At 42.2% G+C, this 26,177-nt stretch overlaps 1 protein-coding gene across 3 annotated transcripts; it reads right to left on the reverse strand.

Annotated features, from left to right (window-relative positions):
* Nucleotides 1–556: 556 nt before the first annotated feature.
* Nucleotides 557–25,629, reverse strand: postna (periostin, osteoblast specific factor a). 3 transcript variants are annotated; one of them, XM_048237936.1, is made up of 25 exons: nt 25,484–25,629; nt 24,709–24,807; nt 16,963–17,027; nt 15,999–16,156; nt 15,529–15,693; nt 15,270–15,416; nt 14,997–15,138; nt 11,024–11,236; nt 10,508–10,636; nt 10,141–10,289; nt 9,517–9,653; nt 9,159–9,289; nt 8,605–8,735; nt 6,884–6,986; nt 6,470–6,537; nt 6,276–6,321; nt 5,685–5,732; nt 3,931–4,092; nt 3,658–3,891; nt 3,487–3,549; nt 3,137–3,217; nt 1,885–1,944; nt 1,691–1,777; nt 1,535–1,573; nt 557–1,394 (listed from the first exon to the last, which is right to left on the reverse strand). In XM_048237936.1, exons 1-25 carry the CDS (start codon nt 25,600–25,602, stop codon nt 1,330–1,332), a joined length of 2,841 nt encoding a protein of 946 aa, XP_048093893.1. In that variant the 5' UTR covers nt 25,603–25,629; the 3' UTR covers nt 557–1,329. The 3 variants fall into 3 exon arrangements, with proteins under 3 accessions (XP_048093893.1, XP_048093892.1, XP_048093894.1); XM_048237935.1 differs by having other exon boundaries at nt 3,658–4,092; XM_048237937.1 differs by lacking the exon at nt 3,137–3,217 and having other exon boundaries at nt 3,658–4,092.
* Nucleotides 25,630–26,177: the final 548 nt, after the last annotated feature.

Genomic DNA, 26,177 nt, shown 5'->3' on the forward strand with positions numbered 1-26,177 from the left:
CCAAAGAAAGCAAAATAAAAAGGCGTAGGGAGCTTTTGATATACCTTACGGCAAACTGTCACTGCCCAAAACTCTGTGGGTGGCTTGTCCTCTTGGATTCTAGAGAATTAACATTTATGGCACAACCTGCTTCCTGTCTGGACATAAGGAGTCATTTTGGCTAACTTCAGCTACATTTTATAAGCACCTAAAATGTAAAAGCACTGCCATATTTTCCTTACTACCACAACCTCAGGGCAGAGGTTACAGCATTGATTATTCTTTATTTGGGCAAATGATAACATAAAATATAAATAGGGAAAAAAGGTGAGCAAATGTTTTGCATAAAACCCTTTAGTAGACATAAAGAATTTTACATCATATCCTGTGTCATTAAATCAGGTGTTTTCTATGATTTCTAAGAAAATGTTGATATGAAAACTACTCATAAACCTACGTTATCTTACAAGCCTCCAGGAGTATTTGGACAAATAACCGCAAAATACTGCCTCAATTAAATAAAGCTTTCATTTAAAGAGGGTCCTATGCCAACACCAAAAGGAAGACTGGATTTCTGTTCAAGAATACATTTTTTATTTAGATCTCTATGTGTTTTCAAACAGAGGTAAGAGGCGGAGATTTGTTTGAGACACCAACCAGGCCTTTAACAATGATGGAAAATGAATGATAAATAACCAGCCATTCAGTTTGGAAGCACACAGGTTAAACATACACCATCAAAATGCTGAAAAAAACACCAGATAAGATGGAAAAGATATTATTGAAGTCCACAAAGATAAGATGTAATAAAACAAAACTATAGTAAACTTGAACATTTTGACAAATTGTCCAAAGTTACAGCAAATAATTGCAACTTCTGCTTCAGATGTATAAAAATACATTCAAATGTGTGAATGTAAGCACCTAATGTAAGTCATACATTATTACATCCCATATCAAAAGAAGCAATGTATCTTTTTTTCAAAACAACAAACAAACAAATAAACACATAAACAAAGCAACATCACTGATTTAAGATATCTCACATATCCCTCAAAGACCCCACTTATATAAACATTTTAAATACACATTGTAGACACTGCATATATCCCCTTTTTCTTCTCTTTTTGACATTCTTGATGCTATTCAGTTCATATCCTCTCAGCTTCCAGGCATATTGAGATCAATTCATTCAAGGGGTCAACAAGATCAAGTGTAATCCCACTCCTCCTCCATCTTGAACTCCCTCAGAGAGGAGAGAACAAGGTAAGTGTCCGTTAGATGTCACGATCTCAGTTGTTCCTCATCCGCGTCTGTGTGTAAAGAAGTCACCGGTCTTGTGTGTGGACTCTACTGTGTGCGCTTGGGGTGCCGTCGCACCAGTCGGTTTCTTCTCCTGATGCCTGCTTGTTTGACTGGCGGAGGGTGAGCAAATGTTACGTTAGTCTGTTGGTTTGGCTTTTTCACTCTGTTTAAGGTTTTTTTACATGGTCGTCTGTGTGCACAGTGATTGTGAACTGAAGCAGGGGAGCTGTGGGCTACTGTGTTTACTTACCTGGTGCTCTTTTGGCCTGCAATCGTGTTGGTCCTCCCTCTGGAAGACGAAATTACTCATCAGTAACAAGACACAGTCATTAGCAGTTGAAAGTGGAGTTTCATCTCCAGTCTAATATTGTTTGGTTATGAATTAATCATGTGGTAGCACTTTTACCTTGGATGATTTTGGTGATTTTCTCTGATTCTGCTTCAATCAGGTCTGAGTTTCCTTGGAAGGATGTGATCCTGGAGAAATCAGGCCCTTCAAAACAAAAGCGTTAAGAAAAGCTAACGGTGAGCATCCTTTACACACAACTGGATTTCAGGCACAAGTATGAAGAGATGTAGGGATGGGATGCTTCTCAGTACCTTCAATGATTTGAGGTTCTGGTCTGATCACCTTGGTGACAGTTGTGAGTCCAGGGCCACCTGTAGATCGCCACAAGAGAATTAACGGACAAAGATCCACAAAATGGCAAGCATGGCTCCTAGCTCCAGAGATCCAGATGCTTTTATCCATACGTTTGCTGCCCCCTTTATAGGCCAGTTTTTATCCATACGTTTGCTGCCCCCTTTATAGGCCAGTTTTTAATGAATTCTTATTCATATGATGAACATCCATTTTCCAAATTGAGCTCTGTGTGTTGTCTTTCCTAACAATCCAGCTTGAACTCAGTGTTAGGACTTGTTGTAGAAGGGACTTCCCAAAAGTTATGATAGATTTGAGAGTACTAGTCCCTTAGCAGGTGATTTGTGTAATGGCATCCTTTGCCTGATATACTGTAGTTCTAGGTATTGCATCAGATGCTTTTTCATTATAGGTCTGGTTGGATTCTGTTAGAACCACAGGGGCTATAGTGTGATCGACAGACTAAGGCAATGGTGGTTTGTTACATTTTGTTAGCTTTTATATTCCTCCTTTTGTTTCAGGCAAACCTCCCGTGGGTTGGAGCAAAGAACAAGTTTGGCAAGAGAACAAATAAAAGTGGAAACATTGTAAAGATAACAGTAAATGACAAGTAAAAACAGTCAAGAGTGCTTTCTCAGTGACAAATGTTGGCAGTTGCACTCCAGTGTCAGATTTAAATAGGCCCTGAGGGTTTCAGGTTTGCTGGACTCGGTTTCAGCATGCATGCATATATACTCTGAGTCAACAGAGAGTCTGATCCATCGCACATGTATTGTCATCTGCTGAGAAAATAAATCTGCTATCATAAATCCATGCATATTTCGCAACAGCCTATGGTGCAGTTAATATCACCAACCATCTTTTGTTCTCTAAAAATTTGGAACAGAAGTTGTGGTTATTTTTGTTTATGGTTGTGGCTTCTGGACCACAGAATCTTTCTATAACCCACCCATTATTAACTACCATTTACTTGAATGATATTTAATGCACCACCATGCACTTTGAAGGTCTGAATAAGTGTTTGTATTAAGTTTTGCTATTTTGGATGCCAAAATACACCAGTGTAATTGATCTCTTATTTAGACCTTCAAAAAAGTGTTTTTCAAAGCATGCCAACAGTCAGTCTGGTTTATGTTGAGCGCAGCGATTGGTTGCTCCTCCAGATCATGCCAATTTGCAGCGTGGGTTCGGGCAACCCTTTCATCGACTGACCTCCCTCTATGATTCTTTTGATCTCCTCCTCCTGGAGGATGTGAACCTCGCTTTCCAGAACCTTCTTAACCTTGGAAACTTCTAATGAGGGTTGAAAATTCAAACATTTTGTGCTATGATTTGGTTTTCCCTTCTCAAAGGAGATTTTACAGAAAAAGTTTAAAACAGCTATGTACCTGTAATACAAGGGTAAAAGACGTACTTTTCGTAACTAAATATAGCTTTTTATATTTATAACTATGTGACGATGACAAAATGATTGTGGATTTTCATTGTCTTAATTATAAGGTCAGCAAATAACATTGTGGCGTGATTCCTGAATGATTGCACAGTTTGCAATGACGACTAACCTTCTTCAATGATTCTCCTGATTTCACCGTCAGTGTCCAGTTCCCCATCAGAAGAAGTGTGAGCTAAAGACAAAAAGAAAGAAATGTATTACAGCATGGGTCAGTTGATTGTAGGCTATAACTTGGTCATTTAGCATTTTGAATGTAATGAGACCTTTATTTGTGACTTACTCTCGATGACTCTGGTGACCTTGGTGAGTGATGGATCACCCTCGACCACTCTGGTGACTTTGGTGATTGTTGGCTCACCCTCAACAACTACCCTGGTAACTGTTGGTTCTGATTCGCCCGTAATCACTCTGGTCACAGTGGTCAAAGGTGCTTCTGCCTCAACAACTCTGGTGACTTTGGTAATAGTTGGTTCACCTTCAACAACCCTGGTCACTTTGGTGATTGTTGGTTCACCTTCAACAACCCTGGTCACTTTGGTGATTGTTGGTTCACCTTCAAGAACCCTGGTCACTTTGGTGAATGTTGGTTCACCTTCAATGACTCTTGTTACCTTGGTGATTGTTGGTTCACCTGACTCAATCACCCGAGTGACCACTGTGGTCGGGTCAGTCTCAGTCTTGGTGATGACTCGAGTGACTTTAGTGATTTCAGGAGCTAAGGAGGGAGAGGGGAGAGAGAGAGAGAGAGATGGTGCTTCAATCCAAAAAGGTATTTCGGTATAATAACAGCTACTGTGATATCCAAAGAAAAGTGAGATGGTATGCCTGTAAATGGTCATATAGTAAATAACTCATGAAAACAAATATTTTTTTTGTGAAAAGCATACACACATTAATGTAATTAATGTGTTTGTCTTCAAGTAGCCTGCATATCTTTTAATGTAATTAATGTGTAACTACATGCAGTTACAAAAAAGGGGACAAAATAATTATCCATATACCCCAGTGTCACAGGCCTGCCAACATAATTCAGTTCACTATTGTCTCTATGGATGCAGAATTTCTTACTTTTAATCTCTTAAGATCCTTTTTTGGCATGTGGGTGAAGTATAAATCTACAGTTATGGCTTCAATTGCAGTGCATGGAATTAGAACAGTCTTTCCAATACAAAATTAATCATAAGTCTAACCAATGCCAAAAGCAGGGATTGGCACTTAAACCAGTTATTCAACAGATTGCGGCTCACTGCCTGTAATGTCTAATGAGGTCCAGGAACGTGCTGCGTCAGTTCAGAAGTATAAATGTATTCGCATGTCTTTCTTACTGCCTTTTTAGATGAATAACTTACTGATGAATGCTATATATTTTATCATAACATAAGTGTACACTGAACTGATGTGTTTGTCTTCAAGTAGCCTGCATATCTTTTTAATCTCAGTCATACAGATCAACCCTGATCCACTGGACAATATTTAAAATGCAGCAAACACTGCATTCTAATAGTTCACCAATTACGGCAATTGCTCACACATACTGCATATAGTAACTGTTCATAAACCAAACACCAAATTAAATACTTCTGTAGGAAATGGACAGTGGAGTGTTTGTTTATCATCTGTTTTATCATGAACTTTTTTTTTACTTATGAAGTCCTTGCTTGAGTTTTGCTTTAAATATATTTTTCGTCTGTGCTGTGATGTGCTCAGACTGATTGCTCAGAGCCAGAGTTGTATTTACTTGGTGCTTGAGGTGATATATCCAGTTTTAAAAGCTCTTCACTTTCTGGACCACTTGTGCAGATTCACATTAAAAGTTGCCAGAAATGTCCTCATCTGCTGGCATGAAAAGTAGTGTTGGATATTAAAGCCTTCTGAATGCAGGCCAGCTCCAGCAGGTAGCAGGCACGTAAAGATGAAGAGCTGCTGTGTCATCAGCAGTCATTCATAATGTCTGACGAAAGCTCTTTTTTTTTCTGAACAGTCCTGGCAGGAGATTCACCATGGTAACCTGCGCCAGGTAAAAATCACCACTGCCGAAGTCCAGACTGTGCAACTTAATTAATGTATAATGGATAGGACAGATAAGAATGTCTGAAATATCAGCCTCGGGCAAATACATGCAATTTTCCTCAACATTTTTAATATGGATTTGTCAGTAAAATTAGGCCGATCACTATCTGGAGCACATCACCATTGCTTTGATTTTGTAGCCTCTCAGGAAATACTTGTTCTCAGGAAGTAGCTTAATTTCACAACTGCAACACCCATTCACAAAGAGAGATTTATTTTCCGCCATGTAAACTTTACCTGTTTCAACAATCCTGGTGGTAGTGGTGGTTTTAGTGATGGTTCTTGCTGTGGAAGGGAACAAAGGCATAGGCCATGTACATACTTTGAAATGTATGTGTAATATTGTAATAATTTCATTCAAAGAAATAAGCAAATAGCATAAATACAATGAGTTACAATGAAACTATTTCCCTATGATACAAATAAATTGTCTTATCATCTCTCTACCAAGTTGCAGCTCTCTCTCTCTCTCTCTCTCTCTCTCTCTCTCTCTCTCAGGACATTTTCTTCTACACTGCTGGCACTTTTATACTTACATTTATATCTTATCCACTTCACTCTATTAGCCTTACTTGGTAACTGTATTATATTGACAGTTTTCAATAAATAATATCCTTTGAATCCAAGTTGCAGTAATGAGCCAACCATCTCTCTCTCTCTCTCTTTTCTCTCTCTCTCACACACACACGCACATTTACACACACACACACAAACACAATCTAAATATAGACGGCATGTACTGAAATGGGAATGCATATCCTGTAGCAATTCCCCCACTGTCATATGTTAATGGAAGGGTCATTGTTGATGATGTGTTGAGCAACTTACTGAGGAAAGTAAGAGGAATCTCATGGTATGTGAATCCAGACACAAACTATGGAAGAAATTAGATGGAATGCAGTGTAGATGACACATAAACATAATATTTTTTTACGTTTGAATGGTGTAAAACACCAATATGTGCGTTCCCATGCATATGTACTAATCTGTATGGCCACTGCATTAGATTATGTCTGCTTCACCTTGATCTGGATGTACTTGATGAGTTTCTGGAGCAGGAGATACAGATCCTGACGTCCCACGGGCAGGTCTGAGAAACAAGGACGAAACAAGTCATGAGCTTTTCATTCTCTCATTCATCTAACTAACCATAATCCACAGCCGAGACCTTAATCTGGCATCAACCATGGGTGACGCAATGAGTGATATTAATATCATGTGTTTTTTCAAGACATAGCAAGACATGAAGGAAAACGTCTGAGTGGATTTTGCATGGCATTCACTTCTAAGAGAGTCAAATTATCCCCTAAAAAAGAGAACAAGAGACCTAGAAAGTTCATCTTAAAATGTGACTGGATGCACCTTGGCCCAAGTTATGCCTACAATGGCCTGAGCATATGTTTTCTATTCAGTCCAGATTACAGTTCCTTCCTCACCTCCAGGATACAGCAAGGTCTTGACCACATGGACTACTCCATTAGAAGCCATTATGTCATTGTCAGGGACGTCGATGGAGTTCACGTGGATTGAGTTGTTCACCTGACCAGACAGACAGAGATGGCCATAATTATGGTAATAGGCACAATTAAAAATAATTGCTTGTAATGTTGTCGGTGACAATGCTAACAGTCTTGACAAGTTAAAGTAAAAGGAGCAATTGAGACATCATGGACAGAAAGCCGCACCAATGCCCTCACAAAATAGATTCCAGATGGTTCTATTGTTCTTTTCTTCTGGAAATTAACTCAGAGATTGAGAAAGATTTGTAAATGCATTACAGTATTTCCATTCACCATTTTTTGTGAGCCTCACACATTTACTCATTTTGGGGTCTGGCAAAAAGGAATAAAGCCGAAAAGGATGTTCACTCCAACCTCCTCTCTCTCTCTCTCTCTCTCTCTCTCTCTCTCTCTGTGTTCTTTAGTCTCCCTATCTGTCAGAATAATCACGATCCACCCTTCTCTTTCCTTCTTTCCAAGTTCCACATGGCCATAACAACCCATTGCCCCAAGACCTTGGGGAGAGAAGAGGGCAAGGGTGTGGAGAGAGAGAGAGAGAGAGAGAGAGAGAGAGGGAGAGAGGGAGAGAGAGAGGGAGAGGTTGGAGAAGGCAGCTAATTGACCGGAATTCAGATGTTTATCACTTTGGCAGGACTCCTGATAGGCTTTTCTAGGGGCATGGAGGTCTCTCAGAACAGACCATGACTCTGTACTGGAAAGACAGGTCCTCTATATTAGTCACAGGGGTTACATAGAAGAAGCATTGTTTCCAAATGGGGAAACACTAAGAGCACAATCTCTCTTCTTATGTTTTCATATAATACACTGTAAATAAAGTCATATACAAGGTCATATATTTTGGGAAAACATCACTGAAAAAATGTTTACAGTGTAAAGACACTGTGATTCCATTATAATAAATCATTTGGCTGGCCATAGAAATAGCCTTTTAAACAGTGTGCATAGACCTTTGGAGGAGATTAGCCATGTGGCCCAATGAAGTTTTAGAAACAGGATCCAACAGGAAATGTGGCCATTGCCTTATTGCTTTGTCTGGTGCTAAGAACTTAAAGAAGTTAAATTCCACCAATTTCCTCTGACAGGATAAATGTTTTTTGAATGTTTGGCGAGATAAAAAAAAAATCCTTCAAAATACTTAAAGTTGATGTATACAAATGGATCATTTTATAAACTTCAACAGGTCCAAGGGGATAGTCTAGTCTATCTGGATTATTAACGGGGCAGAAGAAGTAAATGGAGGATGTGTTTTTATTTTGTCTTTCCAAAAATAGCAGGCACATTCTTTATATCCTATTGTAGCGTGTCTTAAGTTCCTAAAAGTATGTGAGCATGGTTACTGTGTTATATGGTTCTGATAGGCTCTGTTACCTGGGCCAGGGTAGGGTTATGAGTGGAGCTTTTTTTTTTTTGGGGGTAGTAGAGATTACGAGGAGGTGTGTGTGAGTTGGAGCTCCTATTCGTGAGTGTAAAAGTGTGTTCTTGTGGCGTGGCTGTGGCCGACGATAGTCAACATTAAACCCGGTTAATGGTAAACTGTCTCTTCATTGACACAGAACTTTATATATATGTCTATTTTTATATATAAGTCTATTTGAAATGTGTATGCCTGGCAAACAAAGATGTGGAGTAGAACATACAGAGAGTAGCTGAAGGTTGTTTCCTTGAATGGTCTTGAGAAGATTTGTGACCCCTCCCTCAAGTCCTCCATTGATGAAGACCCCTTTGCTGAAGTGATACAGCAGGATTGTCCTGAGCGCATTGGGATCACCTGGGAGGAGTATCCAAAGTAGAGGACTTTCAGATCAAGAGTTATTATTATTTGGAAGCATATGAGGAGATAGAGTTAAACTTGATCCTTAAAGGAGGGATTGTAAAATTCCAAAGTAAAGACTACTGTAGCTAACATGAAAGTGTGCTATCTAACTATCTGGAACACGCTATCAAAACTGTTCTTATTTTTCAACCAGCAGCACAGAACAACATAGATAGGATCTATTGTTTATCTATTCTCTTTGCCAAAGGCTGCCATCAAAATTAATTTGATTGTCTTAAAACTAGCTAAAATTAAACCTACCATAAAATTGTATTAAAAACTCAGTGCTACCTTCAAAACTGCAAAATAACCAAAATGGAGTTGGGGGATAAGGATGATGGGAAAGCTAATCAGGCTAGCACTTAGAACTTAACTCACTTGTAAGGAGAGCCATGTCCTCCTCAGACAGAACCTCAAAAGCATCGTCTGTGGGGGCAAAGAGAGTGTAGGCTCCAGTCTGTTTCAGCAGATCTATCAAACCTGCTGTGTCCATCAACGATAAGAATATCCTACAAGCAAGAAACAAATTAACACCAGACCCCAGGGAAGTGAAATGTAATTGAGCTGTTGTGTCTCAGATTGTCTAGGAAGAACTAGACGTGGAGTAGGGTTATTAACCATTAGTCAACATGAAACTACTGTATACTAGTGGTTGGAAAATGAAACGAAGCTTGCCATTTTTTGAGTATGATACTAAATGACAATGTTGGCATAGGCTAACATAGTCAGCACTTACTTGAAACGTCCATCAGCTATTAAGAGATCAAACATGGTGCTCTCAGGAGGTTTGATGATTGATCTCATAAGATGTAGAGCACCATTGCTTCCCTCCTTACTGCCCCGAACCATACAGGCATTCTCGATGCAAACAGCCTAGCATGGACCAGACAAGTACAAATGAATGGAGACCCAAACTGAAGCAATAGAGGATAATGGTGTGTATGTGGACATGGTGTATTTTGGACTCAGCTATTAAGCAAATGATTAAAACCAAGTGTTTTTCATTATATCTGAAACAAATGGTTCTTTGATAATAATGGTCCAAGAATACCCAGAACCAAAAGTACAGGCCTAGGTCATATTTATAACATTTGAATGTTCTTCCATCAGGTATGTCTGTGCCCAATTTAAAGATGTGTCTTACAACATGAACACCTAGTAAAATCTAGACAGGCAAAGCCTTGGTAGTAAAAAACAACATTTAGCACATACACGTCCTGCCAGGTACAGCGGCAATCACCTATAACAAGACAGATGTTTTCACCTCCGCAAGCTGCGGGGTCCACCATTAATCTTAATGACTCTCAGCAACGGTCTTCAGCACAACCACAAACCTGAGGCAAACAAAAGCTAACTCAACTGTTCGGTAGATGAACACTCTCAGCAGCTTTCCACCGAGAGTCTCCAGCTCCTGCCCGTTGTAGAGCTCACTCAGGGAGACCTTCAGCTTCAGGATGTGGTTTTCCAGGATGATCTTCAGGAGACGCTGATCCATGGACATCACCTCCTCTGTAGAACCAAGTCAAGATGCCACAACCAGACAGAATCGGTCAGCCTTGGATGAAAATACTTTTCAAAGAAATAAGATAATGTCCTGTCCTGTTTAAGTTAGACAGTTAGAGTCTAACAGTGCTTTTAGCAAATATAAGGGAGTTGGCTACAGGAGCCAAACGACGAGGGTGTTTTTGCTCCCTGAAGCTAATCTCTGGTCAGGTGAACTCACTCACCTGTGAAGGCTCCGTTGAGGGGGGCCAGGAGGGTGTACTCCGTCTCTGGCTGCATGGCGGCTGCGAGGCCAAGCTCAGACACCATGTCTTTGAAGGTGCTCTCACTCACCAGCTCCATCACCAGCTTGGCTGGAGGGCAGAATAACAAGCACAAAGGGTCACTCAAAGAACACCTGGCAACACTTCCCTGTATTTGGGTTCTTTAGCTATAGGTTTCTTATTACAGAGCCAGTGTCCACATGTACACACATAGTTCACACCTGAGCGTGCATGCACACCTGTACTGTATGTCTGTAGTATGTCTGCGTGCATGAACTTGTTTATGTTCAATCTCTCATAAAGTCAATGTAAGTAATATGAGAAAGTGACTTTGCATGGAGGATGTATGTCTAGGTCTCAGGGTCACATTCACCACATATGCAGTAAAGCTGGCAGAAAACAGAGCAAGAGGTGAAAGGAACATTGTGCAGCTGAGCCATTCAGCCATGATAGGATGGCGCATATGACAAACTTCACCTGCATTGGGAATGAGGACCTGGTCAATCAGGTGAATAACACCGTTAGTGGTCACAATGTCCTTCTTCAACACCATTTTGATGCCATTCACCGTGAGGCTGTTACCATCACAGCCAATTTCAATTGTGCTTCCCTCCATTGTTTCGTAAACGGCGCCTGCCATGATGGCCTCAGAACACTGCACTGAGTTGAGGAGGTGGTACTGCAACAGAGCTGGTGAAGACAAGAGAGCGAATAACGGGTCAAATAACATCAATAATCTCTCAATAGAAACACTTTCCATATTAGTCGACATAGATTCTGTGAAATCGGATGTGTCAGGAGCGCTAAGACAATACTATATACTGTATATTTTAAAGAAAGAGTTTAAAACATTTGTTTTATTCATTTGGGTTAGTCTGACACTTTATCTGAGCAGCGTGGGAGAGTCTAATCCACCCTATCCTTCCTGAGCAGACGGGCAATCTGTAGTCACCCGCCCACAGTCTCCTGTGGCAGCAGTCATTTGTCTGTGATTGGCTCAAAAGCTCTTTTAAAGCTGCTAAACCGCAGGGTCTGTTAATGTTGTCTATGTTGTCTTGTCGGGTCTTTGTTAAACTGTTATAAGTCATATAATTTAAACATCTTATGATAGCTGTTTTCATATATGATGTGTATAAAAAATATCTCTCATTCTCTCCTGGGCTCTGTGATCAGAAGAAAAAGTCTTTGGTGTGAATATATACTCCAACTGTGCCATCCCTTCCTGACAATTATTCTTCACATACTTCAGTGACAGGATAGGGAAGGATCTGGAAGTTATTAAGAATTGCTACAGTGTAGCATCGCTTGTGGCAGTTTTTAAATTGGGAAGCACCAAGTTACTGTCAAGTAATTTCTCCCTCAAATCCATCACCCCAAAAGAGTCGAGGTAAAAAGATGTTATCATAAAAAATGCTTTCCAATTGTGTGGTCTTATCTCAAAGGCCAGAGCTCAGACTCTGACTTGAACAGAGCAGCGAGGGTGGGGGTCGACATCGGAACCCTATTATCTACTAGAGGAGGCTTGGACGGTGACCCAGATCACCACTGCCCTGGGGTTCTGGCTCTCTCCTCTCCGCTCGTTTTGGAATGGACGAGTTGTCGGTGTCTGGACTCTTGATTGATCTCGTTTTTAGCATTGGAGCGCTCATGAGACACACATGCTTCAGAGGAGAAAAGGGCACGTGTCAGTCTGAGCAGAGCCAGATATCCTCAACTCTTTTGCTTTTAATGGGTTCAGACTTGAAAGCGCACTTTTTATGACGATGCTGAAGGAAAGAAGAAAACAACAATGCCGGATACCATACAGAGAGAAAAAATGAGATTGTGTCCTTAATTATTCAATGTAACTTAATAGCCATGAGTCTCTTTTACTTTACCAGTCATCTCTCTTGGAATAGACCTTTCAGACATTAGATAAATATGATATACATCCAATTCTCTTTCAACCCATGCAACCGCTGAACCGCAAAAGAAATCAGGAGATGCATTCTGAACATATGTAACATTATTCAACATCCAAGCATTTCCTTGCAGAAACAGAGAAGGGACACAACTTGTCTTGACTTTGGATGCCCATGCGCCTGTGGTCGGTGATGCTGTTTGCGGACTGTCTGAGAATCTCACACGGGCAGCGGCGTATAACAGACTTACACTCAGTCGGGTCTGTTTGAGGATTGCTAAACCACTAACAATAGTAGCCGGACTGAAAAGCGCAGCAGATTGACTCTTGAAATGGGTCGCGCTCAGCCCTCTTCTGTTTGCCATGAGCATTCCACAGAGGTGAGGCAAGCCGTGGGCCCACAGAGCAGCTTTGCTCTGAAGGATGGAGAGATGTTTACCAGACGTCCGTCACTTGATCTTAGCTCTGGCCGACAAAGCATGGGCTCTCTCCTCTTACTCTGGGTACTGGATGCCTCCATTTAATGAATTCACGATTATGCATCCCTACAAAGAATTCATTTGTGGAGGAGGGATAATTACCACAACATTTTTCAAATTTCTAAAAATAATGTATTTCTATGTCATTATCACCTTCAGATGGTCTTAAAGGACAAGTTCGGTATTTTACACTTAAAGCCCTGTTTTCAGATGTTTATGATTAAATAGAACGTTTAAGATTGCAATTTGGACACATGCTGCTGTTCTGAGAATTTTTCGGTTTCTGTGGTAGCGCTCCACAACGCTACATAGGTGCACTGGAACAATCCTTCCTAAAATGCATTAAACTTTCGTTTACAAAGACGTGAAACTCACCGAGTGGTCAGGGGTGTTCGCTGATATGCTCACACAAAAATCGCTGCAAAAGAAGCTTTCCAACAGGTGTTTTACCATGCGTTGTAAGACTGTGGAGCTATTTTTCCAAACGCCTCACACCCGTTACATTCTTCCGTTGAGAGCTTGAATAATAGACACTCCAGCCCAGTTGGTGGCGATAATGCACCCTTACACCGTCTTGCCAATTACAAACAAACCACTGGCATTTCATTGAATACACAGAAGAAGCAGAAGATAAGCTGTCTTGAAGTATTTTGCAACAGACAGCTAAAAATGAGACGATTTTGTGCAGTTCAATTGAAGTGGAAAATTTGTAGCAAAAAAAGTTGTCACAGACTTCCTTTCAACAATCCAGAAAGGCTAAAGTTGTGGCTGGAATTTCTGGGGTTGGATGTGAGCACACCTGTTGAGAATCTGCGGAAAGCTGATCATCGTGTCTCTGCGGTCTGCATTTTACTGAACTTCGCTGGAGGTCGAAAGAAATTGCCCAAAAAGCTCTTTCGGCTGAGAAATACAGCGGTTCCCACATTACCTCCTGGGAGTTGGAAGAACTTGGGGTAAGGTTGACATTTTGTAACGTAACGTTTGTAACAGGCAGAAAATGAACTTATTTTTTATGGCCATAACCTATTATGTTCACATCATAAGCCTAACACTAACCCTAGCCTACATGAATAATTTGGCTACATGATTTTGTACGTTTACTATTTTTTTGGCTGTGGAACTTTCATGATGAAAACGTAATGATTCACGTAGGCTATCATTCACATCGTGCAAGTTCCAAGACATTTTAGCATTAGCCATGGTTGGACATGACAATAATTTGTATAGCGTAGTAGCCTACGGTACCACGACTGCATAAGACTACAGAAAGAATATCAAACAACCCCATATCCGTTTCCGGCAGCGGAGTAATACCGTATCTCACAGCAAATCCAATACAAGTCAATAGAGTTGGACAAAAACTACGATAAAACCTGTTGGAAAGAATCTTTTGCAGCGATTTTTGTGTGAGCATATCAGTGAACACCCCTGACCACTCGGTGAGTTTCACGTCTTTGTAAACGAAAGTTTAATGCGTTTTAGGAAGGATTGTTTCAGTGCACCTATGCAGCATTGTGGAGGAGGGGGGCGCTACCACAGAAACCTAAAATTCTCAGGACAGCATGTGTCCAAATTTCAATCTTAAACGTTCTATTTAATCATAAACTATCTGAAAACAGGGCTTTAAGTGTAAAACACCGAACTTGTCCTTTAACTAGCATGACTATGACCCATGTCAAATGAACATTTGACTTCTATATCTTTTTATACTCAATCAAGCAAAATTAATTCAATTTAATTGAGTATTTGAGTAGCATCCAGTGATCATGAATGGGCAATTCATTCAGACTGACCAGTAACGAGCCTGATGGTTTGCGCAAATGGATATGACACAGAGAGTATCTGCAGACCCTTTCAATCTGTTCCTAGAGGGTTTCTGGTTGAAATGTGCAAAACCAACGCAGATACTTCGAAATTTAAATTAATCGAACTTTAGCTTAATGCTCTTCAAATTCTCGACATTAAAACAGGTGCCACCCGGAAATGCCTTGGGAACACACATGTTTGTTCATGCCGTTGAAAGGGTCTATTCGAAGACCAGATGGCCTTGATTATCAGTGACGAGCCTTACCTTGGAGAATGGTCGTGTCACTCATGAGACGCTCCATGACGTCTCCCTCGATTTTGTCAAATGCAGTGTTAGTGGGGGCAAATAGAGTGTACTGGCCAGGCTTCTTCAGTGTGTCCATCAAGCCTGAAACCTCTGCCACTGTCTGCAGTGTAATATTAGATCATGACTTGAGTTATTCTCAAAACAGAAAAACAGCTATATTGTTTGATACACTATATTTCAGCTATCATTCTTTTTAGGTTATTATTAACATTAGGAGTTTAAAAACCCTACTCTGAGACTAGACAGGTCTTCGTCTTTGTCCAGGACATTGTGAATGGTATCTTCCACAAGTGTGAGGACCCGGTCAATGATGTGCACCACTCCGTTGGTCGACACTTGGTTCCCATGAATGATTCTGGCGCAGTTCACTGTGACCACCTGATAATTAACACATAACAGTGTAATGGGCAGTCAGTGTTGTTACAGTTTGTGTTGTTAGTGTTAGGATAATGGGTTTGAATGGGAATATAGCCACACAGACAACACATACTCCATTTGAGTAGTGGTTGATACGCAGCCCATGGCTGTTGTGCATGGACTTCAAGGTCAAGTCATTCTTCAGGTCTTTGGTGACGAGGCGTTTGTTGATCATGTGGTAGTGAAGGGCGTTGTTCAGTTCCACGTCCGGACTGCCCTCCAGTTTGGCCTTCACACTCTGGTTTTGGAATAGTACAGAGGCAATGCATCAGAGATATAGCAAACACCCAAACTCAAAACATTAATGCTTCACATTTCAATTCAATTAAATTTCAAAGGGTTAGAGGGTTTTTGTATTGCAATGCTGGGGCAATGCTCATCCTAAATCAAAGATATGACATTGGCTTGCATCATCATCATCATCATCATAGAGATTTTGAGTTAGATCAAAGACAGTGTGTTGACCTGCCAGGCATTGTGTGGTTAGCGCACATAATTTCGCTCTGTCCCATGAGATGTGTAATAATGTGCGAAACAACTCACTGCATCCAGAAGGTCCCAGGCATCGTTACTGGGAGCAAACATGGTGAAGGAGCCACGGCCTTCGATCTCCGCACGGAGGGAGGAGATATCTGCATACCTTTGTGTGGTTGTTGCCCCCACAAGACCCAGGGTACCATAAACATGGTCAATGGGAGCCACTGGTGATGAACGAAAGAGTACACATATCATCAACATGCATTTTCTTTTGTCTCACAAAAGTTTATTAGAGAACTCTTGAGTAGTGTCTGTCAGCGGTTGTACAGTAGCCTGGCTAGCGCCACCACTTCTCAATGAGACGTGGTCTGGGAACCAAACGTTAATTTTCTCGTATTTGAAAAAAATGCCCAGATCCGTTTATTGGGTGCCACGGATGTCTATCAAATGCGTCTGTGCATAGCTCATCATCGTCTGGCTTTCCCCCTTGTTCTGTGATTGGTCCCCTATCTCAGGCGAAAATTTGCTCCATGGTCTCCAGGCTGCCTTAGCAGCGTGAATCAAATCACGCGCAAGGCAGCATGGGAACACCCAGGCTAGTTGTACAGTATAATGTCTATGAAACATCATCACCTAGTTTAGAGCCTTTCAACAGCCTCCTTATGACTTTGCCATGCAAGAGTGCACAAGGATAAGACCATATTACCAAACTCTTAAAGTGCACTTCAGTAATGCTGGTAATGAATAACAAAGGCATTACTCCTTTCAGTCTACTCCTCTGTCTGACACCAACAGTTGGTTTACAATTTAACTGCAAACAAGAGCTAAAAGAGAATAGGTAAGTCTGGTCGCGGCTGAATGATCATAACCTTTGGCTTGAGCCTAAAAGTGTCACAGATGAGCACTTTAATTTAGCTTGGCAAGCCCACGCTGCTGTACCTTCCCATAATGCTAAGGAGCTATCGATAGAGTGCATTGTTTCAACTGTCATTAAAATTCCTATTGCCCAACCGAGTCACCCGAGACCAACCTGCAGGGCAGCCAAGCATGCCGTCCAACTTCATGTAGCCCGGGCAGCACTCGTAAAGCACCATTCTGCAAACATGGGAACAAAAAGGACAGAAGCAACCCCCCAAATGCTGTTAAAATGGCTGCAAATCTGGTATCATTTATAAGCCTTTTGAAGTGTTTACCTGAAAATGACCAGCTATGACATGAACTGTGGATAAACTGAAGACCTTTGGGGCTTTGGGGGCTAATGAGCTTTCTCATGCTGTGTAAGCTAAGGTTTTGGAACGTTATTAGACAAGTTATGCAGATCAGTAATATTGAAATGGTCCTACTGAACCGTTGCTTTATTCCAGCTGCTTGGCAATGTATACAGACACTCGCACAAGTCAGCATTTCCTATTTCCTCATAAACAAAACAGGCACAGGGGTTGACATTTTAACACCAGTGTTTTCAAAGAATAAATATTAAATTAAATGACTGAATGAGTATTAAGATGCAGTTATTTTTGTTTGAACTGTTGAACAAAGCATTATGATGACCCCTTTAACTGGCACACCATGATAAAAGTGATGAAAAAAATATTTGTTTATTTTAGCTTGCTCTATAGGCTGTAGTATGAAAAATCTGTGATTTTTTTTTTTTTCAAAGGACCCTCCCATTCAATTTCTATGAACCTCTACCAAACGGTTGAGGCGCCAGTTTATGGTAAAAGTCAGTTATCTGCCTTTGGCATGAAAGAAAAAAGTTTTCCCCCCGAAAAAAGTGGTATTATCTTGTAACCCTGGTCCCAGAGTTTAAGAAAAATCATGTTAACAAGAAAAACCTCATTCACACTGTACCTGCAGACCACTTAAGTACATTTCCCATTGAAATGAATGGGATTTTATGGATTTAGGTGAAGAAAGTGTACACATAATATATTTTGGTCTGTACCATGAAGAGAAAACTGATTCAACTATATAAACCATATATTTTCTGAAAGCTTAGATCCTCAGGATGTGATCTAACATGACATGAGACATGTCCCACCCTCCTCATTAGTATGCTGCCCATGCATAATACATTGGGTATTGGTAAATCGGATATATGGCTGATACTTTTTGGTCTGTGCCATATAGGAAAAACTAATTAAACCACCTAAACCATATATTGTCTGAAACCCTCAAGATGTGAACTGAAATGGGTTATTATAAATGGGTTATTATATTATAATGAAATGGGTTATTATACCCTCAAGATGTGAACTGAAATGGGTTTTGACATTTGTCACCCTCCTCATGACATGACAGCCCAAAACGGTATTAGCCATATACACTATTTATCAATACCCAATGTATTATGCATGGGCAGCATAATGGGACATGTCTCATGTCATTTTAGATTACATCCTGATGGTCTAAGCTTTCAGAAAATATATAGTTTATATAGTTGAATCAGTTTTCCCTTCATGGTACAGACCAAAATGTATTGAAGTTAATACATGTGTTATTACTTAATTTTAACATAACTAGATGTACCACAGAGCGGTACAAAATATGACCGCCGCCCAGTCCAGCACATTTTTTCCACAAAAAGAAATCACGCTGAAAGGCCTATATGATTCTAACTCTCACTAAATTGCATTATCCACACTCAATTCTCACTGGTATCTGCTAGACAACAAGTACCAAAACATGATTAGTTCATAGATTTCACATGTAAAATTCTTGATTGTTTGTGTTATGTTTATGTTATGTGTGTGTGTGTGTGTGTGTGTGTGCGTGCGTGCTTGTGTGCTTGTGTGTGTGCCTGCGTATGTGCCTGTGCATGCAAGCATACATATGTCTACTGTGTGAGTATGTGTCATACGTATGATTACTGTGAATGTATGTGTGTGTGTATCTGTTTGTGCACATGTGTGCACATGAAATGGGTTAACATGACCCTGGAGGCAAACATCTGAAAAAAAAAATGGTCATCCTAGGCCCTACAGTTCTCAAGATATTCACAGAGAACTGTGTCTGCCCTACCCTCCTTTCGGGGGGTCCAGTCCAGCGGGGGGGCTACAGATCAAAACGAAAAATGACGTGTCCCGGGAATCATTGACGGAAATTTGGGTCGCTGCGCGGCGGTCATAATAATGAAGAAAAAAAGGCTTACTTTTCAAAACTTGGTAGATGTGACTCCAAAAAATATGGCCGAAATCACGTAAATTCATTTCTTAAATCGCGTATGATGAGAAGGTGTGGCCTTTGACATTACAGAGGTACTGAGCAAATATTTTGTGCTTAACATGTAGTACTCAAGTGGTAGATGTGGCTCCATATGTTTAAATGCAAAACAGTTGGATGTTTTGGTAAGATATGGTGTCTTAAAGTGTGCTCTACCAAACGGTTGAGCAGGCAGTTAAAGGAAACAAATTGTGATGGGGGCTAGTCCATTTTCAAAGCAATACTAAAAGCATTGCAGCAAATTCATGAGATTTCTAAAGATATGTGTGCCATTGCATCACAGGGGATGACAAACATGAAAAAACTATTAAACAAAAAATAAATGTTAAACAATAAATGACATAATCTGTGCCAGCCACAGCAAGAACAAAGAAAACAACCATCGGTCTTGAAAGAGAAAGCTCTTTTAAGCTCATCTCCTTTGGTGTTTGCAATCCAAAATGTTTTGATGTGTAAATAAAGAGATATGATTTGTCCCAAAAGACACACTCAAAAGATAAACAGCTGAGAGAATTTTAGCTCAAGGTGCCTGTGCAACATTTTGATCTGATTAGAGCCATCTGCATATACCAAGGATGAGAGCAGTTCTGTTCCAACTTTGAATCAATGCTGGCTCTGACAAACACTCATTCAGCTGCCAGGTTCTAAATGGCTCTGGAACAGGGAATATTAGATGCCATTATGTGTGAAAAAACAGGTGTGAGATTTCCTGTTTTAGCCAAAGGTTGAAAAAGAGGGGGCAGACTCTACCCCAACATTAGTAAACAAAAACAACAAAAAAACAAATATTCTTAACAAAAGAAAATGTGGATCATGGCACAACATGCTCTCATACTCTCATAAGTCATAAGTCATATCAAATATAATGTAATGTTAAATGTTTTGTTTGTTCTTTTCTGTGTGTAATTTCAGTCCAATAGAGCCGCCTTCCAGACATCAGTCTGCCGTAGAGGAAGCAGAGGGGGTCCTAAGAAGTGGCAGTGGAAAACTGGCCATGGTGAATGATCCAATTCCCCTGACAATTAATCAAATTAGGATACATGGCTTGAGAGAAACTAGTTTTACAGTGTGTCCAGTAAGCCCCATTTAAGACCAGACTAAATCTATAGGGGAACACCAGTGTGTTTGTGTGGGGGTGGGGGTGGGGGTGGGGGGGTGACAGGTAGAGCTGTCTCGTCCCAACCGAGTGGTTCAGACAGACCATACATTGTGCTGTAGGCATGAAGTCACCGGCCTTGCCGTCCTCCTCCGACAGCATAATGGATGGTGTTTAACTCCGTCAGGGCCCACACGGTCACAGGGGCTGTGCTGTGGCACTGAGGAAGAGCGGTATGCTGACCAGATGGTCATGTGTGCAAGCGATATGCTTCACATGAGGACTGGTGCATATAGACAGACACACACACACACACACATACACATGCACACATTGGTAATGGTGAGAAAAGGTGTGAAAGCACACAGGCATGTTCAGTCATGCACGTGCACACAGTACGCACACACGCACACACACACACCAACATGGATACTCCCATTATGTATAGTATTATGTACAGTATAGTATTCACCCACACAAGACACTGACAACACTGAAAGTGTATCTTTAAACCACAAAATCGCGACCCACAAGGCTGTTTGCTGTCTCTGATCAGTGCAGAGAGTGACATCTGAACACCAATCACAAGAAAAACAAAGCTGTGAAAACAACACAAGAGCACAGCAAAAACCTCCCGCCCTTCAGAACAAGCCCAACCACCAGCACACCCTCCTCGAATGAAGGGTCCACGCCACTCGCCCGCCCCTCACCCCACAACAAAACACCAGTCCCCTTCTGTGGTCGCTCACATGGGAACCGTTTAACACAGCCGCTCACAACTAACAACTACCACATGAGCGCCAATGACACTTGGCACAGAAGCAGGTCAGAAAGCGCTCCAACTGGGGGTGGTTGGGGGTGTTCTGCCTCGTGAGCAGAGAGGAGAGGCAGCTCGGCTCAGCAGGATGAGATTATATGCTATGATCCGGGGAGACTGTGCCTAATTACCAGCATCCAGTCTCTCTGGGGCCCTGCAAAAAAAAACAACAAAAAAACAACAGCGTAGCTCCCAGGGAGACAAAGAGGACGACTAACAGCTGCACTGCACTCAGATGGCTCTTCCCTTCCATCTCCAGATTCACTGGTGCCATTTGTACGCTTAGGGCTTAGTACCATTTGTTCATTCAGTGAATTAGGAGACATTTTGCGATTATCACTCAGCATCCATTTAGTTCCGCAGTTTATCGAATGTTGTTGTAGCATTGGAATCCTACAGCTCAAAAAAAAAAAAAAGAAGACTAAGAAAAATGAAAGGGAATGAAAGGAAGGTATGAAAACGAAACATAAACCAAACACTGTCAAGGTTCACCTTGAGCCCGGGCACTGTGTCTGTGTCTGTGCTTCTGCACCTTTTTTTTGTCACGACGCAAAGTCATGCAGAGCGGAGCAGACATGGCAGCTGCGCAGCTTTCCTCCAGTGCCTCTGAACAATGTTCTCAGTGTGACATGGAGCGTAGAGACGGAGCCGGAGCGCAGGGAGAGAGCCAGAGTCCCTCCACGGCCCTGACAGGGCTGACTCAACTTTTCCCTGCCCTGCAGCAGCCTCTGCAGCAAGCCAGGGCTCAGAGCCTTTTGTGTGAGAGTGTGTGTGTGTAAGTCTGTGTGTGAGTGTGTGAGTCTGTGTGTGTGTGTGTGTGTGTGTGTGTGTGTGTGTGTGTGTGTGTGTGTGTGTGTGTGTGTGTGCGTGTGTGTGAGTGTGTGTCTCTCTCTCTCTCTGTGTTTGTGTGAGTCTCTCTCTCTCTGTGTGTGTATGTGTGTGTTTGTGTGAGCGTGTCTCTCTCTGTGTGTGTCTCTGTATGTGTGTCTGGGATACACATACAGATTGAGCGCAAACGTTTACACAATTGCTCATACGCACAAAAGAGCACACAGAATCACACTGACTTGACTCCTTCCAGATGTTTTAGCTCTGGAACTGTGCGTGAGCTTGGTACTACCAGCCTAGCAATCGCTAGGAACACTTTGGAAATGGGCCCACATGGACAGCCGCCAGGGCCCACATGTCTAGCAGTGGCCAGGAGGTGTTCCCACAGGGCAGCAACTCGGGGGGGTAAACACATCTGTGTAGTGTATCCAAAGCCAGGCGTGTTTGTCACTGTTGCGTAAAGTAGCCGGGGGGATCGATGTGGACGGGACTCCTCTTTGTGTGTCCATGTGTCCATGTTGGCCCTGGTGGCCATTATTATCGTCCTGGTGGAGAGGGGAAGCGGAGGAAGGAATGTGGACGAGCTAATGACTCTGCCCCTTGGAGCTCTGTACGCAGAGAAGGAGCGAGCTAGTGGGCTCTACCCTTTTCCCGCTTTCCCACATCTAGACACACACACACACACACACAGTTACTTACAGGCCTTAGGAGATGAACACAGGCACTCACACACACATACATACACACACACATACATATACATACACACATACACACACACACACAAATAATATCACTAGAGGGGTTTGTCAGGCGTGCTGAGGTCCTCGGTAGGGGACTGTTTTGTTAATCCATCAGCAGCTATGTATCTTCACCTCAGCATCATAGCACAGGGCTGACAGAATGATACGTGGTATCTGCTGATTCTTGTCCACAGTGAGACGGATCAGGGAGCTGTCACAGGTATTGTTATTTCAGTCTACCTTTCAAGTGATGAGGGACAGACAGAGACAGACAGATAGATAGACAGAGATTACATGACAGAGATGTAATGTTGCAAGAGTCAGAATGTAACCCTGAACATGTTAGAGCAAGACATACATGCCGACACGCACAAAGATGTATATACAATGTCACACACACACACACACACATATATATATATATATTCACACACACACACACACACACACCAGCAAAAGCCACACAAAAGGTGATAACAGCCCCAGGCTGTGTGTAGTTTGGATGAGGGAGGCCCTGTCTGTGTTTGACTGGTTGCCAGGCTGTGCTGAGTAGAGGGAGCAGAACCCATGTGCAGCAATGAGCCCCTCTGGAGACTCCTCTCTCTCCTTGAGAACCCTGCTCTCAGCCAAGCCTGCATCCCAATACACACACCCTCCCCTCACACACACACACACACACCACTAACGCCGCCTCCTCTCCATACTCCATGAGACAACCACTATCATCGTGCAACACATATGCCACGGCGAAAACAACTACCACGACAACAATGAAATCACAGCAGCACAAACACAATGCACAATATTGTAGTTTATGCATAAAGACAACAGGAACAAGATGTGAAGGGAATGTCGTTAAAAAACAGACAAGGCAAACAACGAACGATGACAACAAATCCCCTCTGGTGAATGGTGAGTTTGGGCTATGGGCGTCCTAGAGGTTCAAAGAGTCCCATTCGCAGGTCCAGACCCTCCTCAACGCACTAAACAATGCATGCAGTATGGCAAAGTCATGGACCTCTTCTACGTCCCCAATGCACTGGGGCCATTATTCCATCATGTGAACGTAATCTGACACATGACAAGTCATTGCACACTGCCTGCGACTCTGCCAGCACTTCACAACATTCCATAAGTCTCATGTGTGCTGGCACGGCACAGAGGCTGTCAGGCCAACCAAGTTCTGGATATGTCTGGCTACGTCTTGTCAGGGCAACCAGGCACTGGCTATGAGGTCATAAACATGTCAAACCTTAATTACCTCTCAGCTGAAGCAATGAGCCTTTTTGATGCATCTAAGTATAGGCTCATACATATGTGCGCCGTGCGCACAAACACATACACATACACACACACACAGGTAGTAAAAGGCAAATTGGCATAAGTAACGCTCACACACACAGTCACAAACAACTGTTCATGACCATAAACACACACACACACACACACAGTTGCACAGTCACAAACTACTGTTCATGAGCATACACACACACACATGCATGCACGCATACACACACACACTGGCCACTAAAAAGTCATTACATACAAATGACCAGCTCCCGGGGGCCATGGATTTGTGGTTGTGACACCCAGCCCATCTCCATGGCTAATTGGTTATGGTCAGTGTCAGTCTATAGGGGAATCATGGAATGAGCCCCGGGCAGATGTCAGGTTATCAGAGCCCCCCATCATAACATCACTGGCCCTTCTACCTGTCCACATCTGGTTACATAGCCCACAGACCATAAACATGTCATGTCACAACGTGACAGAGAGTAATAGGATTTCCTATTTATGACCTTGTCCAGACTTATCTGACACTGGCATTTTTTTAAATCGTGATTGTTTGATTGGAATGCCTTTTTAACTCTACCTTGATTTATGGGATGTCTAAATTGGACTCATTCCCTTAGGTGCCCCATAAAAGTCTAATCTCACTTTTCCATTTTTTCCCTCCCACGCGTCTTTTGCTCTCGCTCCTCCGGAAAGCGCATCCCATCGGTGGGAGGGAGGGAGGGAGGGAGAAAGTGAACAATGGGAAGTGTAAATGAACAGAACACTTGCACTCACGTTTTCTTGCCACAGATGGATCCCTTGTACCAGTTCCTGCATGTGCTGAAATACTTCTTATTGGTCCCCATGACCTGCTGGAGAGCACACACATTGGGCCTGTGGGAGGAGGGGTGTGGAAGGGGGGGGGGGGGATAATCAAGGCAGATAACTCAATCTTTGACCATCAGAGTGCTGAGTATGCAACAGAGATCTACCACTAATTGACACCTAATTTTGTAATTAGACCCAGAAATGTGCTCAGAGTGCTTCAAACAGTCTTGTAAATATGATTCTGAAGGCTTACAGATGTATGGCACTTAATAGGTAATTATCAGGCTATAAGCACTGCTTTCCAGAACGATGGTGTTAATTAAACTTAAACCACATGAAAGTTATATCACTGAAATGAGCAGGGATTCAGACTTGTTGATAAAGTTAAGTCATTTTCCTGTCATTACTTCTCATTATTACAGTAATTCTCATCTTAAAACCTTTGCCCCTTGCAGCATTGTAATTTGTGATATTACCAAAACCAAAACAAAGAACCTATCAAAGAATCTTTATATTGACAAAACACACACACACATGCACACACACACACACATCACATCACAAACACACACATGCACATCTCTCACTCTCTCTCTCTCACACACGCACACACACACACATACTGTACACACACACACTCACACACACACACACACACACACACACATACATAGGCTTTAACAACTATCACAAGTTTCTCTTTCTCTCTCTCTCTCTCTCTCTCTCTTTCTCTCTCTCTTACCCCTGTTTCTTGGCCCGGATGCGGCTGTGTGACACTATCTTGTCATAGGCAGATGAGTCCACCAGGTCTAGGGAGGACAGCACCAGCAGGGCAAAGGAGGCTGCAAACACAAGTTTCATCCCGACAACCTCTGCTGATCTACACACTTTTAAAAAAACACTGCAATAATGGGAGCCCACGATAGAGAGGCCACTTATATACAGTTACACCCACCCCCCACCCAAAGCTTTTCCTCCCTCTCCTTCTCCCGCTCTCTCTCTCTCTCCCTCTCTCTATAGGTCTCTCTCTCTCTCTCTCTCTCTCTCTTAAACTGAGGGACAAAACCTGTTTCCAGTATCAATCCCCTCCCTGTGCACCCTGAACGCCTACAATACCGCTTGCCTTTTGCCCTGATCAAGGGCAGGGCTTCCTTCATTTATGCCTTCTGCTCGGTCAAAGGCAGTCTGGAGGGGGCCATTTTATTCCCTGAGAGAGCTGAACTCATCTGTTGTGGTGGCTGCAGTCCATCCATTATTTGTATCAGTAACTACAATGATCCAAAACCTTGGAGGACATTTTTGTCTGTTGGTTTACGGTTTGAATGATGTGTGACAGATCTTGCTTTCATCCCCCCTCTACTTCACACACACACACACACACACACACACACACACACACACACACACAGACAAACACAGAGAGAGAAGAGAGAGAG

The sequence above is a fragment of the Alosa alosa genome, chromosome 2 (genome assembly GCF_017589495.1).
Source record: "Alosa alosa isolate M-15738 ecotype Scorff River chromosome 2, AALO_Geno_1.1, whole genome shotgun sequence".
NCBI classification, from domain to species: Eukaryota; Metazoa; Chordata; class Actinopteri; order Clupeiformes; family Clupeidae; genus Alosa; species Alosa alosa.

Excerpts from the sequence above, each read along its gene's own strand:
- postna (XM_048237935.1), bottom strand. The coding sequence starts at position 25,602 with ATGAAACTTGTGTTTGCAGCCTCCTTTGCCCTGCTGGTGCTGTCCTCC. Across the intron at positions 17,028-24,708 it reads TCCATCTGTGGCAAGAAAAC|AATGGTGCTTTACGAGTGCT; the intron begins GTGAGTGCAAGT and ends CCATGTTTGCAG. Across the intron at positions 15,139-15,269 it reads AAGACCTGTCTAGTCTCAGA|ACAGTGGCAGAGGTTTCAGG; the intron begins GTAGGGTTTTTA and ends ATTACACTGCAG.